Source organism: Choloepus didactylus, chromosome 6 (genome assembly GCF_015220235.1).
Source record: "Choloepus didactylus isolate mChoDid1 chromosome 6, mChoDid1.pri, whole genome shotgun sequence".
Taxonomy (NCBI): Eukaryota; Metazoa; Chordata; class Mammalia; order Pilosa; family Megalonychidae; genus Choloepus; species Choloepus didactylus.
The window spans coordinates 48,482,996-48,501,411 of NC_051312.1; the positions used below are offsets into that span (position 1 = coordinate 48,482,996).

General features: G+C 31.5%; 1 protein-coding gene across 6 annotated transcripts in view; it reads right to left on the reverse strand.

Moving 5' to 3' along the window:
- The window catches only part of ELP4 (elongator acetyltransferase complex subunit 4), a 278,539-nt gene that overhangs the window by 128,218 nt on the left and 131,905 nt on the right, over nucleotides 1–18,416 (reverse strand). For 5 of the 6 annotated variants that reach the window (XM_037839032.1, XM_037839029.1, XM_037839028.1 and 2 more), the window contains exons 8-9: nucleotides 11,508–11,616; nucleotides 8,767–8,873 (exon numbers count right to left, since the gene is read on the reverse strand). In XM_037839032.1, the coding sequence (XP_037694960.1) occupies nucleotides 8,767–8,873; nucleotides 11,508–11,616 (216 nt within the window). Of the gene's footprint in view, nucleotides 1–8,766; nucleotides 8,874–10,703; nucleotides 10,821–11,507; nucleotides 11,617–18,416 lie in introns of those variants that run through there. The other variant, XR_005217377.1, reaches the window with a different exon arrangement.

Consider the following 18,416-nt stretch of genomic DNA (forward strand, 5'->3'; position numbering starts at 1 on the left):
TTGTAAACGAGTAGCCTATTACAATATGTACAAGTGACCTTTAATTGCACCAAGAGATTTTTGTGTTACCAAGCTTTTTCAACGCTACACCATAGCTATAGTATAAATTTGTAAAATATTTCTTAGGCTATAGTGCGGAAATGGCAGAAAGATCAATGAAAAAATCCCTGCATCAAAGTGTGTAAAGGAAAAGTTTTGAGGCATTTAATTAAATGAACACTATAACAATGCCTTTTAAATAACTATTGATCAGAAAGATAAACTTCCTTTTTTATTCATAGAAGAAATATTTAGAACATTCACAGATAATCCATTAATTAAGGACTTAAAAATCTAATAAAACACAACTTTGCTTTTAATAGCTTTTGGAAACAAAGATAGTTATTTCAAGCTTAACATTAGCTTAAATTCATAACAGAAAATTTTAATTTTAGCAAAAGTCACCTCACCTCTTGTTTTTGCTAAATGACTGTACAATTTGAAGTTTTATTACTTCGAAATATTCAGTGAAGAAACATATACCTAAAAATCATATACCCAAATACATCCCAAGTATTGTCGATAAAACAAATTTTAAGATATTTCAATTGATTTACTCAGAAATTTCTGAATGAATATAACATACTCTTAACAGTCTTAAAAAAAACTGAAACCAAATACTCTGTTTCATTAAATCCTTCATATTGGGTATCATTTCTGAAGGCTCATGACAAAATGATTTAGTTTGATTCTCTGCAACAATAGTGGGTTGATTTGACAGCACCTGACAGAACAGTTCAGCAAACTTCACTATAACAGATAAAAAGAACTTGAACTGGCTTCTCTATGAATGTCCACTGTGGCATAGAGTATGACAGTAATTACTTTGCCAGAATTTTAATTTCTGCTTAAAAATTTAAAATAAGAGCCAAATTACTATTTTTTTTTAGCTAAAGACATCTGTATTATATTCCAGTTTCTCTTTATTTATTATGGTCCCTGTTCTCCTACCTTTTAAAAACTAATAATTCATATTTAATCTCATATTTCCTTAGCAGATATAATTTCTTCCTTTTACAAAACTGTAGGAAACTGTTTAGCAATACTAACCAATAAAAATGGAAAATATTTTGTAATCATAATAAGATTAATTATTTACCATCTTTAAGCTTAATTTTGCTTAAAGATGGTATTAAAAAACTCTCTCAAGAGATAAAACATTTACACAAGAAAACAATAACTTTTAATATGAATGAGTCAAACCTTCAATATAACCAGTTATGATAAAAGGGGAAGCAAAAATTAGGAATTTGAAAAATTGAATATGGTAGACTCTTACTATCTTATAAGGATCTTATAAGGATAATTTCTTATGTTCCTAAGATAACAGATGTAAAACAATTTAGAAAAATATAAAATGTAATGTAAATAACATGGCAACCAGGTATGAGCATATTACTTAATATTTGTAAAAGTATCTGAATATAGAACTTAAGTATATTCAATAATAACACACTGCAATTAAGTTTGGGACACTTCTGAACCATTTCAAAATAGATGACTGAAACAAGAGAACTCCATTTCTTTGTACAGAATACCTATTTCCCCTTATGGAACTAAGACTTAGAAATGCTACAGAAGTGGCTAGTGTTTTAGGAAATGGCTTTATATTTTTTGCAAATTAATTTTTTTCCAAGGTAAAATACCTACCATCCCTCAAAGTTTGAAATCAGTAAAAACTAAGGAAAAGGAATATTTTGTCACCCTACCATATTCATATTTATAATATATATTATAAATACATATTAATATAAAATAGCATCATGTTATATGAGGGAGAAGCTATGATTAATCCATTAATCCAATCTAAATTTCTTTTATAATGTATTTTACAAAAACAGTAGAAACATTAGGGACAGAAGAATTTTTACCTTGAATGTTAAAAGATCACATATACATGTGATATCTATTATTAAATACATATCATCTAAATATTTTACATTTATATATAATATAAAGAGAGGGGGGAGAAATTTGTTATCCATGTCTCCATGGAGAATCCTTTAGGGCAGAGGTTTTCTGGCTTATCTACTGAGGTTGAGGGGTAGCAGGTAGATAGTAGTTAAGAGTACAGGCACTGGAATAAAACAGATGAATTTAAGTGTCATTTCATCCAGTTATTAGCTTTGTGAATTTGGGTAAGTAGTTTTATCTCTATGAACCATTAAGTTTCCTCATTTATAAAATGTTGATAATAGTATATGGTAGTTGTGAGGCTCTTAGATAATGCCAATAAAGCACTTCCAATAGTCCTTGGCCCATGTTAAACATTCAATAAAAATTATTATCATCACCATTATATTTTTATTAATAATATTTCATGGGGCTCTGAATATGTTAACTTTCTAGTTTAACTGTACCCAAGGAGCCAGAAGCTCTGGGTTAATCTGGGCTCTACCCACAGCTGTATGACTTTGGGAAGGTTATATAACTCTTTATATTTCCTTACATTAAAATGTGTGTAAAAATGCTTATGGCAAGGGTTCCTGGAAGGATCTAGTAAGAAAGAAATGTATGTGAAGGCACCCAACACAAGGCCTGGAATAAACGAGATACCTAATAAATGCTTTAAAATAAACCTATTCCAGGTATGAGTTAAAGTAAAAATAATTAAACAATTTAACAAATATTTATGGAGCACCTACTATATGTGCTAAGGATTTAGCAGCAAACAAGATAAACTATGCCCTTACTTTTATGTAGTTTACATTCTAGTGATGAGGTTGGGAAAATAAATTAACAGATAAACAATTATAGTAACATATAAGTGCTACACGGAGAATTAAAAAATGGGGTACCCAACAGTGAGCGATTTGGGTGAATATTTTAGATGGGCCAACCAGAGAAAACCTCTCTAAGAAGGAGACTGAGGTATTTAACCTGCAATCTAAATGACAGAAAAAGCTTTGAAAGGATGGGAGGGACAGACATGCTGGACATCTGCTATGCAAAGATGCTGAGGCAGGACTAAACTTGATATGTTTTAGGTGCAAATGATTCCCCAAAGCTACCTATATCACAGAGCCCCTGGATACCATATTTATTAAACTCTACTATGTATTTATTACATAATAAATTTCCAGGCACCTTGGAGGACATACTAGTAAAATAAATGTTCTCACCTTCCAGGAACTTAAAAATGCATTTAGGTGAGGAAATGGGTTTTGTTTCCTCTTTTTCTATCTTTCTTAAATACCATAAATAACACATTGTGGAGGAAGTACTTCAGGGAATACTTGGAACTGGAAATACCAATACCATGTAAATTGGGCAAACTCTGTTATAGCAAAGAAAATCCTTGAAGTATTGAAATACAATTCTCCTAGAGCCATACTGTAGAACACATCTGTAAATGTCTGTATCTGCAAATTTTAGGAAGCAGGAGAAGAGATCTTTTTCTCTTTGCATCTTTAGAGGATGCAAAATCTGTATCATCCTGGTCTCAAAGGCGAAAATATTGTACAACAGGATTCTTTTGAGAACTCATGGACTGAAGACTATTTGGTAAGATTCCAAATATCTGACTTTTTCTTTGTGCCATCATTTCACTATTCAAATAGATGCTTTTCTCAAATTTCCTTAATAAAATGTAGCTATGGTATTCATGACCACACAGAAACTTTAAGATAGATAATAACCAAGTATGAATTTACTCTTCCTTGTCAAAGGAAGCAATAACATCCTGCCAGCCAAACTCACAGGAAGCATGTGAAATGAACACAAAAGCAAACAGGCCTTATGCTGCCTAAGGGAAAGTCAGCAAGATGGCAGTTTCAATCATTTGGAATAATACTAAAGCAGCCTTAGGCTTTCTCAGAATGGAAACATGTCACTATTACTGCAATATTTCAACAAATCAGAATGCAGAGAAAAGAACACTTATGCAATAACATCCTGGAAAGGCACTTGACTCAACATTTAAATGGAAAATAATTATAAAGAAATTTCAGAAAAAACTGTCAGTGAACATAAATGATTCAGGGAAAAATGTTTTTCTTTCAATGTGTTTAATAGATTTTAAAAAAGCTTACCACTTAGAAACCATTTCCTTTTACATTCTCCTTAAGGAATTATTAATGCAAAGACAAATTTTTATGAAGAAGTGGCAAGTGAAAAGTTAGGGATTCAGGCTGCCAGTAAGAAACACTCTTTTTCTCCCAATACAATACTATTATTTTGGGAAGTTTGAGCAAAGAGAATAAGCTTTCACATTTATATAGGACGTTAAAAAATACTTCAAATATTTTGGGAATTTACCTAATCAGTACACTTTTAGCATGTGTCTAGTTATGTAGCCATCTTTGGTCAATCATCAAAAAATCAAAGGCAAATTGGCATGACTCAACCCTAACTTTAATACCGCATGATTGTGTCGTGTAAGCTTGTTTTGTGTGAGAGCTGCTGTAGTTTTAGCAAAGAGATTAACAACCGGACCTAAGCTGGCCTCCAAAACTTGCCCTGCTGATGCCTCAAGCTCTTTGAAGTCTGACTATCATACCTGGCAAAACAACAGTGGGAACTAGGATGATGTCAGGTCTAATCAAATTTTCACCATAGCATAGCTAACTATGGGGTTCACTAATTGGCCCAATTGTGGATTATACCTTTTGCTACAGATTCAAGACAATAATTTAGTTAAATGATGTTTTTTTTTTCCTTATCTCTTCTAATTAAGACGCCAAAGTGGGAAGGAAAAGGATTAGACAGAGCCTCAAAACTGTGTTTCCCTTAAAGTGGTATGTACTTTTGATAGGCTTTCTATGTAATACAAAGTATATAGAGTATATTAAGTATTAAACTTCTGGAGATTCTGTGAAAACTATATAATATTATAGTTTGTCTATACCACTTGAGAATTAAAGTGTAAACATGTGGATGGTAATATAATGAATTGGTTAAAATGTAAACATGTAGAAAATAAATTTCCATTGTTTTTGACAAATGATTTCATCCATATGAAGAGCCGTCTATGATTTTTTTTTTCTAAAGCATAAATCTAGAAAAGAAAGCTAACTGAAATTCCAACCAATATTTGTGGAAGGCATCATTCTCAGAAAAGACATATTGACCATGATGTTACAACTTACTTAATAATGCTCCTGTGCCAAACATTTCTGTTTCCACTATTTTATTTTAGGGACATAATTGTGAATTGACAAGCAAGTTAAACATATAGTAACTCTTTACATCTAGATATAGTAAATTATAGTCATCTTTCTAATTCTCATTAAAAAATAGGAAAGTATGTTAAAAATCAATATAGAGAAGAAAAGAAACCTAGAACCAAAGATATCATTCAAAACTCCGAATTGCCCAACATTGTCATATTGAATGACATCCTTGTAGTTTGTAAGAGTTTATACTTTTCTGATTTGTAAAAGTTTCCAATAACTGCTTGAATCATATCAAGTTATACTGTAGCATTATTATAAAGCTAGTTTATACTAATGGCTTATACTATTCTGGTCTTAATGTTTAGGAATGCATTTATTCACTAAATACACAAAAATAATAACTACTTAATAAATACTGGCTGATCAGTTATTTTGTGAGAAAGATAACTAGTGATTAGAGAGATACTGAGGTCCCATATTCTGAATTAGAGGTCAAAGTATGACAAGAGAACCCTGAGTAAACTTGATATACTGTGATGTTTTCCGCTTTCAATATTCCTTTAGTCTACAAGACCCACATAGACATGCTATTTATGATAATAATTATTATTTTTAGACAAAATAAAGCCCATGTAAGTGTTGTTTATCCTTAGACTGAAAATTTTCAGGGAACAGTAGCAATCTTTTGTATATTTCAGCACAACCCAGTAGCCATACATTGCACTTGAACTTTGAACCACTGAATTTTAGAGCTGGAAAGGACTGTGCCATTACCAAAGCTGAAACATTCTTTGCAAGATGTTGCTATCACTGTAATACTTTATTATCACTTATAGTGGAAATTTAGAATAGAATGCAAAATATGATCAAACTGAACAAGACAAAACAAAAATAGCAAAATAATAGTATATGTAAGTGAAAGTGCTGCTTTTGTGATGTCTTCAAATTAAAACAAAGCTGTATTTCAAATTCTACCAAATCTTATTTATATATTATAATTATAACATAGTTCCTAATTCAAAGAAAAAACTAGTTAATGATAATCCTGACACTAGAGAAGTAAAAATTATAGAAACTGAAAAATATGAAAGTTTAAGTAGTTATTTCACTTTGGAAGTGTAGGTATGTACCCCGGTTGTACATCTTACAACACCTGACTGAGAAGCCAGTGTTAAGTCATTTGACCAGTGGGGCTGATATAATATTTACAGCTGTATCATTTGACTTTGTAAAAAACTCCATTCATAATTTATCTATAGTACATATAATATTTCCACAAAGACTTTATACCTACTAAGTGTATGACCTTGCTTTTAGTTTTGGGATTGATACAAAAATAAAAAAAACATAGGTTGCATATTGAATCTATTATTATATCCTAGTAAAAGTTTTTTGTTACAAAAGATTCAACCACTACATAGAAAGCATAAGTAAGCCAGTATAGTGCCTGGTACATACTAAAGGCTTAATAAATGTATGCTATGATTGACTGAAGGTCAAATTAGTAGTATATTATGGTTAATCAAATTTGGGAGAGTTGTCATATATAGTTTATAAGTATTATCAATTTTCAAAGAATTGGAAAACTATTTCTTTTAACCTGAGACCAAAATAACCAAATTTAAACTCTCTCTTTTACTTATCTAAAATGTATGCCAGAATTTTAGTGTTATTCTATGCTGTGGTGTTTGAGGAAGGGCTAGTTTATACAGCTTTACAGATGATAAATAGATATTAGTAAAAATTTATTGTGATTAGATGAACGCTTCTATTTGAATCGGGACAAAATCAATACAGACTCCAAGAAGGAAGAAATATTCTTTTGTCTTCTCCAAATCACTCAAAGAAACTAGAGACAATTGGTTAAAGTTGTTCTCCCTGTTAGAGACCCCTCAGTGGTTCCTAGTAAGAAAATATTCAGTTTTTACATACATAAAAAGAGCAATGATTTAACAGAGAAAAGGTGCCCTAAAAATATCAAGTTGCTTGCCTGCTTCTTTTGTCCCTTGTCTCCAACCATGCCTTTTGAGAACATGTGACTGAAAGTACATTCCTGATTGTCAGAATAATCATTTTAGTTGATAAAGTTGTCACATGGTGAAAAATCTTAAATCTTTCATTAAAAATATAAATTCAACTGATAAGAAAATGATTAGGCATGCCTTCCTTGTGACACTAAACAATATAAATTTATCCCTCTAAAGCTTTTTAGAAATATTATGGAAAAATGACATATTCCATATGTAAAACAATGTTTGAACAATTACAATGTTGGGTTCCATTGCAATGGCATCTTGTGAGAACTAAAGGAAATTAGCTCAAGAATCACTATTTCTACATTCCCGTTCTTTTTGCTTTAAGTGGCTTTTGAAGGGAGTATCCCCAGATGAGAAACTTCTAACACCCATGCAGAGATGACCTGCTTGAAGAACTGGCTGCCTGATTAACTATTAACTGCTCTCAATAGGATTAGATAATTAAGGACATTGATGACCATTAATTAAGAGGAGGGCACATTAATTTGTCACTGGATAGGGCCCTTACAATGATTTATAGGTTAGTACTACTTGCAAATGTGAAAGCAAAAAGAAAAAGAGAGAGAACCATTAAGTTACCTTATCAAGTGGCCAGCTAAAGAGGGCAGAGGGTCAAAAAAGGGCCAAAGTGGTCACTTAAGGGTGAAGTCCCAAACACCAAAGCAGTGCCAAGCCACATTGACCATCCTTTGGTGATGAAGTTAAAAATATGCTAATTTATTGGTGGTAATTCTCTCTTTTTATGGTTTCAAGCAGTTAAGACAAGTGGCCTGCTTAAGAGCTTTTCATTTGAAAAGAGATTAAACAAAATGGTTTGTCAAGGCTGCTTGGCTGTTTTATGTCTTTGTTAAAAAAATTGCATAGACTATACCCATAACTATCACATCACCCAAAAGCCATCTCTCTCTGAGCATTTGCTTTGTTAATAAATACATCAACTCTAATTGCTTAATAGTTCTATGTTCATTTGCTCTTTAGCAAGATGAAGTTGAAATAAATCTTTTGTACTACTTTCTGTCACTGTTGCTTGTATAAAGGTCACAGGAAAAAGTTTAAATTTTGCAGAAATTTACTTAAAGATTTTCGTGTAAATTATACTTGTTTAATTCAACATGGAGAGCTAAAGGTGATTTCACTAATATTAAAGAAACAATGTTTTAGAATGTAGATAAGGATCCTCTTTTCATAGTCACATACAATTGTGGGTAGCATTCACATTCCACACACAAGTAAGCACAGCTCATTAACATTTAATTAAATATGCCTTTGAAAGCATTGGAAATATGCATGTCATACTTATTATTAAGTTTGGATCTTATTTTTAAAAGACATTTCAAACAAAATCATTTTTGCTGTATCTTCATGATATACCATTAAAATAAAAGACAAAAATAGGATACTCTTAAAAAAGTCTTACTCCAAAACAACTTAAAAATATTTAGCATTAAACATGTTTTAAGAATTTCATTGAAGTGAGAGAGAGAGAGAGAGAGAGAGAGAGAGAGAGAGAGAGAGAGAGAAAGTGTGTTACTGTTTCCCTCAAGGGTGGGAACTAAAACACAAAAATTCTTTCTTACCTCAATGGTGAATAGCTTCCTTTTTAATTTAAAAGCCAAGTCGTTCACATCTGATACATCACAAATCAAGTTATTAAGCCGCGGAATTTGCCGTATATGAATCAAACCTCGTGGAAATAAATTAAAAGAAAAATAAATTTAAAAACACTGTCACCAGATATATAAATTAAGGAGACTCACAGCAGAATTTTGTAAATTTACATACAAGCATCCTCCCCCTTTAAAACTGGAGCTTACTACCAGGAGCAATGAAGCAAATGGTGTGATTATACTCAAGTAATCAAGCAGAATAAGATAAACAGAAATCCTTGTGCGAGGAAAACTAATTGCACTTTGGTACAGAAGTACAGATGTAAAGAGGGATCTTAATACTTGTCAAAACTACAGCCGGTTTGTGTGTGATTTTCTCTTGTATTTACAGTAAGCAAATATGGCTCTCACCTTGCATGCTGCCCACAGCACCACGGAGTGATCTTTATTTTATTAAATGCACCAGTAAGCAGCCAGCAAAACAAGGCTTATGGGTTACTGATAACCAGTGAAGCACTACTGAAAAGTATTTCACTTTCTATCTTATTAATGACTTGAACAAACCACTGAAGAAAACTACATTTCAGAGCATACTCTAGGATCAAACATTAACCCATATAACCAACCCAAGACACTCATTTCTGTGGCACGTTAGACCTTTATGAGCTTTCTAACAGTGCTAGGTAAACCATGAGCTTTGGCCTCTTGTCAGTAGAAACACTTGCTAATATTTTCTGACAAGGGCACTGGATGGCTTTTGTGCAGCCTAATGCAGTTTCTAACTCAACTAGGGGTCATTTGCCACAGATGAAGACACGAAGATTCTTCAGTGCTTCTCTCTGCCTGACTTAGCCCATATTTTAAAATCACCATTCCAAGGACACTGATTTCTCTAAACATGAGGAAAAATGCAAATTCCAAATTTGAGCAAATTATATACATCTAATTTACAGAACAGCTTCTTTAGTACAAGGTTTTGTGCATGTTTGAATGCTAAGTAAAGTATGAGTTTTTAGTTTTGGCTTAAAAAGGTAAACCTCTACATGCTAAACTTAAAAAATGGTTCCTTCAAAAATAATTTACTAAAATATCTGATTTAATTTTTTTAACTTAAAAAAATGTAAAAGATGTTATGTAAGAAGGCAGTTTTTATCTACAAATTAAAAATATCTCATACAGAGCTATTTAGTAAAATATTTATTTGAAATAAACACATCATACTTTTATTAACACATTTCTCATTTTAACTTTATATATACTTGTTTAGCTAACTATTAAATCAGGAGGCCTTATAGAATCCGTAGATAGATGGTTTCATCAGATCCTTCTTATTAGGAAGAAATTTACTAGTCATCAGAACCACTCATCAATCTGTGGTGCAAAATTGATCAATTCAGAGATTTCAGACAAAGAATGACAGCCTTTCAACTGTTGGAATGTTTTAAAATAACTTTAAAAAATATAAAATATAATTTTCCTGTATTTTTAACCTTATATTTTCAAATGATACTCATTATATATAATTAAGGAAACATTTAGCTTGAATTATTTTAAAAGAAAATAGAAATAATAAATTAAAGAAATAGTCTAATCATAATAGACCTCTTCCTATTGGAATGATGTATTAAATGAGTTACAGTGTTAACTTTGGCATACACAGCATACACATTTATGCAAGTAAACATTCATGAAGCTAATTACTTTTACAATAGCTTTTGTTCACAGCTTATAATTTTTAGCCTTTTAAAAATACTTCATTGTTATACTAATTTATTATTTTTTAAAAGGATGTATGCTGCTTTTTCAAACCACTGGCTGAATATATCATAGCAAGTACCTCCTAATCTTTAATATATTTTTTTGTAGACTCTAGTATGTAAACAAATGAAAAATTGCCAGTGTCTTACATGTTCTTGTAGCAGACTTCAAATAAGCTGTTTAGTCTTCAGGCTAGAGGTTTCCATGGAAGTATAGTAGCTCCAAAATAATAATAGCAATGATTTATGTATACTAGGAATATCACTCTAGAAAAGTAAAAAATCTATTATTTACTACATTCTATATTCAGTTTAGACCTAACATATACATAACTACTAATCCTTTCCTACTCAAATAGGTCCTAAGAACCTTTACCAAAAAAAAAAATCTCAAAATTAACTAAATGACTAAAATGTTATTAGAACCTTCAAAAAAATTTAAGTAAAAAATCTGATGAATTGACCTGTGTGTAAATATTTAAAAATTTGTTTGTAACTCAAATAAACAACAAAATAAATAAAGTTTTTCTATATGTAGGAATTTCTAAATATGATGCAGTATTCATTTTATTTTTCTAAACAAGCTTTGTAAAGTATAAACTGCCATACAAAGCTGTTATTAGAATTAATATTTATTTCATATTATAAATATAATACTATATTATTTATAAAATAATAAATACTACTGATATTATGGTAACTTTAGGCCACTGGGCCAACAAAATGTACATCTGACTGAGCCATGCCTTACTTAGTACTAGGACTGAGCTTCTTTCAAGCAGTTACCATGCTTCCTCTCAGTATTAATGCAGTTTGGCCAAGAATGGAAAACATTTAAAAGGTATCAAATAAAATTCTTGCTACTGACAGCAGATATTCCTACTGGATAGAATGCTCCCAGGTACCATAGAAGCAGCCAGGACATGCTCTTTCCATTGTAAAGGTGATGCTTACCATGATAATCCTCATATAATGGGTTGGTTTCTTTCTCAGAACCGATAAATGATTCCAGCCCAACTACTGTATCTGACAAGTTTGTAACACGAGCAATAATTGCTTTATTCTGCAAAACATGGAAACAAAACACTCATGTTATGTTTAAAAATATAACATCAAAACAGTGCCACTATTCATCTCACTGACGAATTATTGTGGAGATGGACTGTCAACACAGAGAATTAACTTAAAAGTTAAAGTTACCATAGGCCAAAAACTGAATGAAAATATGCTCTTAATTGAAAATTCAAGCCCATGTAGGTATGCTACTCTAATTCAAAGAGCTCAGTTCTGGTAGAACACATAAATTGATTATTTTTCTTTTGTCCTAAAAGGCAAGGCTGTCTTTATTTTCATACACTATTATTCATCAAATTGCTTCACCTATTGTCCATTGGAGAATATGGTAGACAGCAGAATTCAGAAGCAGCAAAGACCACAGTATAAAGTATGAGGCAAGGGTCCCACTGCCGCCTGTCAGCTGGGATCAGATCCCAGCCCTATAACAGCTGAGGTCTTCTATGTCATTTTAGAAACACTGAAGGGTCCAGCTAAAAGGATGCAGTATGGCTAGCTCTAGAGCCTTCTGTTCTCTTTCCAGATGCTTCCATTTGGCTCTGCGATAACAACAAAGGCAAAGAAAGGATGGTAGATGACTAGCACTAGACTGGCCTACACTTTCCTTCCCCAAACAACCTGAGATGTGCCAAAATATTGCTTAAGCAATACATCTTTAAAAATGCCACCACATTTGTTCAAATTAAAAGAATACATTCAGTTGTTTCTAAATATTGTATTTCTAGTTATTAAGTAGCAAAAGTTCTAAAATTCCCAGAATTTCATTACTATAAAAATATAACCATTAAATACTCTGTAGCCCTTTAAAGGTTTATTTTATTTAACGGAGATTCAATATTCTTTTTAGTCTGACAAGGGGATAGTTCAGAAAACTATTACTATATGCTTATAACACCTTAGAAAATTTTTTTCTCTGAAGACATAGATAAGTTGAAAAAATTGTTCTTTGTAAAATTTTATTTTCAAAACTCCCATTTTATGCGTTGGGAATACCCAGCAGTATTAAACTAATTTTTTTAAAGAAAGGTTGGGAAATATGAAACAGTCAAAATTTATCAATCTGCTAGGCGTCCCATTAAAAGTCCAAATATAATTAAAGATGCTCACTTTCTGAAAATGTGATTGGCTACTGGTATTACTCTGTCTCTTAACTCCTCTTGTAAAGATTGCAATAAGAATGAAAAATAAAAGAGAGCTGGTCATTTTTACCTGGCTTGGTATAAAAAACATAGCAACTGTGTCACCAAACATTACATTGAAATGACTGTGTAACTCACACACAGAATAGTATTTGAAGCTCCTTCATTAGCAGGAATGTGTGTTATATAATGTTTCAGCCTTTGAATCAAGTGATCTTAAAAAGAATCAGTAAAAAGAATTATCCTTAATTGTGTTTAATACTTTTAATCACGTGGGCACCAAGTGTAGAAAAACAAAAATAATTTGGAAACACCTTTTTTCTAAGGCAATTTTTCATTCAATGATGAGAAAATAATCCAGACTGATTCTTTACTTTCAGTTCTGGGCCACAGGGAACGGTCTTCCTCCAGGAATAACAGGGGCTTCAGAGGCCCCAAACATGCTCCTCTTAATATTTATTTAGCCAAAGACATTATATCAAACTCATCCAGGTTGGGTTCCAGCCAGTTTTTCTTCACCCAAACAAAAATGTCTGCCAGACATTCCAACAGCTGGGAGACAGTTCACAATGAGTCAAGTTGAAAATGATTCATTGTGCTGAGTACTGAACAATGTTGGAGTGGGGGTGGGGTGTGGTTGGGTTGGTAGTACAGGGTGAGAACAAGTGGAAGATGAAGAATAACCATGTGATTCCCCATTAAGAAGACTCTTGGATAACAACCAGCAGACTCTTACCATATCACTTTTAGAATAAGCTCAACTGGGAAGAGTACTCCCGACATGGACCCTCAGATGAACAAGCACTTATAAAGGCTACTGACACTATTTCTTAATCAAAAAGGTCAGATTTTCTTTTATCTGTAAGTAGAAGACGGAACCTTTGTGTCTAAATATCTGAATCTAAAATGATAAAAGTCAATTTTTGTTAGAATTCAATTATTTAGGATTTCAGTGATATAAACTATGGCTTTCTCAATTGTTATATGAATCATAGAAATTACAAGGCTTAAAGGTAGTATTAGTTTTCCATTCTAGTGGTATATAAGCAGGATACTGTGTCTTTATATGGTCAACCTGACATTTATTTCAAAAGGATTTTCCTTCATTAATTTAGCCTTAAAATTCATAAACCATTCAATAGCCTGTAACATTTATCAAGCTATTGGTCCTTCTAAATTAGTTTGTGGGAAATTATTTTTAAAAAAATCAAGTATCCACTTTGAAAAGGAAAACTAATGAATTTGAAATAAAAGAGGTGTATGCAGCTTAGATTTCAAAGTTTCTTAGAAATTCACTCATATATATCATTTTTAATATTTCAGAGTTCCATAGGTTTATAGCAGTTATTAACTATAAATTCAATTTTAAAAGGTTACAAGAAATATTAGAACAAGAATGAATTTTTAATTATACTATTACCATGAAATAAGTTATAGTTAACAGTGACTTATTGCTTTCTGCATAGCAATTTTGTTAAGTAGTTTGTTTTATGTGATGTGGTAAACCAGGTCAATTGTGAAAATTATACATATATCTGTATAAATAAAAAGCATTGGAAATCATATAAGAATAACATCTAAATTTTTGACTGACAATCTTCATTTTTATTATAAACTCATCCAGTCTTTTGGTTCTTTGTAGAAGCATTAAAGATATTTGGGCACACAAATATTTATAGTTTTTAAAAAGTTAAAAAAAGTTCCAGTGTTATAGAATTGCATTCAGAATTCATAAGGACTACGGTCTATTGATCTAATACCTTAAAACCATTCTTGTCAAATCATAATAATACTTTTAAATCATAATAATAATAAATACAAAATGGTCTTTTAGATAAAGGTAGGTGAATTGATTTAAAAGAATCTAAAATTAACAGCTTAAAAAAACCCTTGAAAGCATAATAATCACAATACACTTTAAGAGGAATACACTATGAGCAATAAATTGTCATAATATATCCCTCAGTGTTCAGAAAGCTTTACCATAATGATCTGAGCAGAGACACTGAAACTGGAACTTCCACATCATCATCCTAACAGATTCTAAGGGTTATGCTATTAGCCAAGATGTAAAACCTCTTTGGTGTTCACTATATGTAGTAGGAAATAGAGCAATAAAGGTATTCACGCATCAAATATTTAGACATAAGTTTGGGACATAAGTTTTTTGTTAATTTTGAATTTGTTACATTATGGTTTTCAATAAGGAACATTTTTTAATAAGGGCATTTAGGATTCATTAATATGAGTAAATTAATGGTTTTAGTGCATGCAGAATAATGACATCACCCAAGTATGTACAAGGATACTGCCATCCCTCTTCTTTGCCCATCTGGATGTGAGAATCCAGGATGGCTCAAAAATCCTTCTTATACTAGACAAATCTCCCTTTGCTCCTGGGTGAAAGTTGTCAGCTCTGGATAGTAGCCAAGACATGACTAGGAGGGAAGCCAGAAGAGAAGGAGCCAGTGTCCAAGAGTTTAAAGAGTTTGCTGGCAGTCTCAAACAGCATTGTTTTAAGTTACACAAAAGGCTCTCAAAATTTTCTTTTGCAGTATAAGTTCTTAAATATTTAAATTTAAAATGTCAAATTCTCTTGTATATCAGCATAAATAATATTGTCCCATTTTCTACCTTCCTATGACAGTTTCAATCTTCAGAGTTTTTGTTTTGAATATTACTTGTTTGGTTTCAAAGAATGTTTTCTCTTTGCTTTTATAGAATGGTGACACATTTTTATTCCAAATCTGTTAAATGGATTTTAAATAAAGATTAATTTAATGCATATAATACCAAAACTATGTACTTTGAGAGATAAAAATTAAGCTTCTGCCTTAAAAAGCTCCCACTATTTTCTAAAAATACAGAAAATAGTTTAGATACCTATCCAAAAGTCACCAAATAACAATAAGAATACCTCAAATCCTGTACTTTTCCTTTCTTTCCTGGATCTAGTTATCTCAACAATATAAAAAAAATGCATTTTCTATCATTACAAAAATATATTTCCAGGAAAAATTTTAACAAGAGAATTAGGAGTAATTAACCAATAACTTAATTATCAAGAAGCTCAAAAGGAATAAACCAATTGGCAGAAAGCATTTATGCAATGCCTCATAAAAGAACAAGTTCTTGGGTAAATCAATTACACTATAAAAAAGACAACAATCACATAATATGAAAGGAAGAGCTACATTTGCGTATGGCAAGAGACATCGGATTTGGGACTACCAAAGCACTAAAATTTAACTATTAAGTTAAAGTTGAAAAGTTAAAGAAATATTTAAGTTACTTTATGTTTGACCCTATTGCATGACTGGATGTGGGGGTGGAGGCGGGATGTTCCCAGAAAAAAAGCAAGTATGTTAAACTCAATAGTTCAATTCATAATGACATTTCTGCAAAATGATATGCATAAATACACAAACATACTAGAACTTATAAGCAATTATGGCATTTTTTCATCATGTAATCCAAAAAATATACTTGGATACATCATCTAGGGATATTTAATGAGGTATTTGTTTTCTCATGCTTATTAAGCTTTCCATTTTATAGAAATGAAGACTGTGAGATAATAAAATTATACTGAGATTGTAACATTTTTACAGATGTGGATTAAAATTTTAATTTATTAAAGATAGTGGGGAAAATAATTCTGTTCATAATTATCTTGAGTTTAAGAAAGAATAGAATTTTATTGGATAAAATTATACTAATGCATATTTGTAATAAATTAATGATGGTATGAGATTAAATCTTTCCAGATTTAGCACAACTTCTTTCAAAGTCATAGACAATTTATTTTAGAATATAAAGGAACCTCTGCAAATTTTAAAAACTCTACATGTAACGCACACTCTCGTGATAATACCACGTATTGGTATTCATGTAGGGAAATCTAAAGCAAAGATATTTTGGCTCTTTTTTCAATACTTAAAAGATATCCATAAAGGCAGCCAATGGGAAATATACTTAATCTCAAGGGCAAAAGAAGTTGCTGAGCAAATTGCCAAATTTTATCAAGAATAAGCAATGGAGTCTCATTTTTCCTTTGTGTTTTCTCTCTAATCAAACACTTCATAATCTAAATTTTGTTATAAAAATGTTGGTTCTTTATTCTTGAGGTTTATTTTTTGAATTTATAATGTCATTTTCAGAAATATTATCTACATTTACAATGGCCTCAAATACTACATACTCTGCAGAATGTCTATTTACATCAGTTTTGTTTCTTTTTCAGGTGCTATTCTAACAGAACATTTAAAAGAATCTTACATATTCTGAAAACTCTAACAATTGGGATGAGCAAAACACTATAATGAATAGACTGGACAGGATAATGGAATAATTTTCAAAATTAACTTCAGGTGTTTTTCATAAATTATATATCAAGTCCACATAGAAATTTCTTTGTATTTTTTAATCTAAAAATGTTTTATGCCTGCCTTCTTAAATCAGAAATTTGTTGCTCACTACTTTATACCTGAAACCTTAAAATGCAATTCACAGATGTCCAAAAGCTCATACCCTGCCTCGAAAAAAACTGCTTATATCCAAATATCAAACAGAGTATCCAGCTGAGGTTTATGATGCAGTGGCAGGTTAAAGATACTAAAGTTTAAAATCATCTTAGAATAATCCCATATTGAATATAAAATTATAGCCTGTCATCAGGAACAGGCTGACAGAGCCAGGTCCAGATGGGAGACTGGCTGGGAAAAAAGCTGAGGCAGGTGGGAAAATGATGGGAACCTGACGGAAGACAGGACTACTCCCTCTGCTGGCAAGGTTATCGCCTACTTGAATTTTTAACCAATGACTAGCTTTTCTTTAATTATTTAAGATATAACCAATAAATTATGTAAGGTGTTCCTTTCTTCAATCTGCTGTTCTGTGTTTGTATGTTTTCAAATTCATGGTACCTTATTTTTCACTAGATTAATTTGTCAGAATTATAAGGATCCAATGTTTCACCAGGAGGTCCAATTATTTATCTTGTAATCTAATTGCATCATAAGCATAACCAAATACAGCATTTCTTTTATAATAAAAGACCTTAAAAATTGAGAATGCCTTTGAATTATGTTTGATGATATATAGAACCTTCTTGAAGAAAAAAAATTCTTGGGCTACAAATTTCACAATCCTTTTCCTCAGGCTCTGCATAATGCCTGTATGAAATAATATAGAAATGAACCATATAAATCAACTATACAGGATACAAGGAAACAGCATGTCACAGCAAAACAGCATAGATGTACAGCGCCAAACCTATCTAATAATCTAATGATCTGAGTTTACAGATATTATGTACTAATATGTAAGGAATTAAGAACTAATGTTTATACAAAAAAATTTGCTAAATTTTACAGAAAAAATTATTCAATATTTGATTTTCAATGTAAGTTAATAGGTGTAGCAAAAACATTTAGTAAAAATCTGTTCTAAGATTTTGGCCTACAACCAGAAGCTCCCAGAACAGGAGGGATCAGCTTTTTCACCCACTGTTCTCATCTGAATCCTGGCTTAAAAACTATTCCAGCTCCCAGCTTTCCAGAAGGCTCCATCCCAGGAACCCTTGCCTGCCATTTGGTTTGCTGATTTTAATCTCTCAGGACTTTCTTACAGTGGCTCGACTATGCTGAAC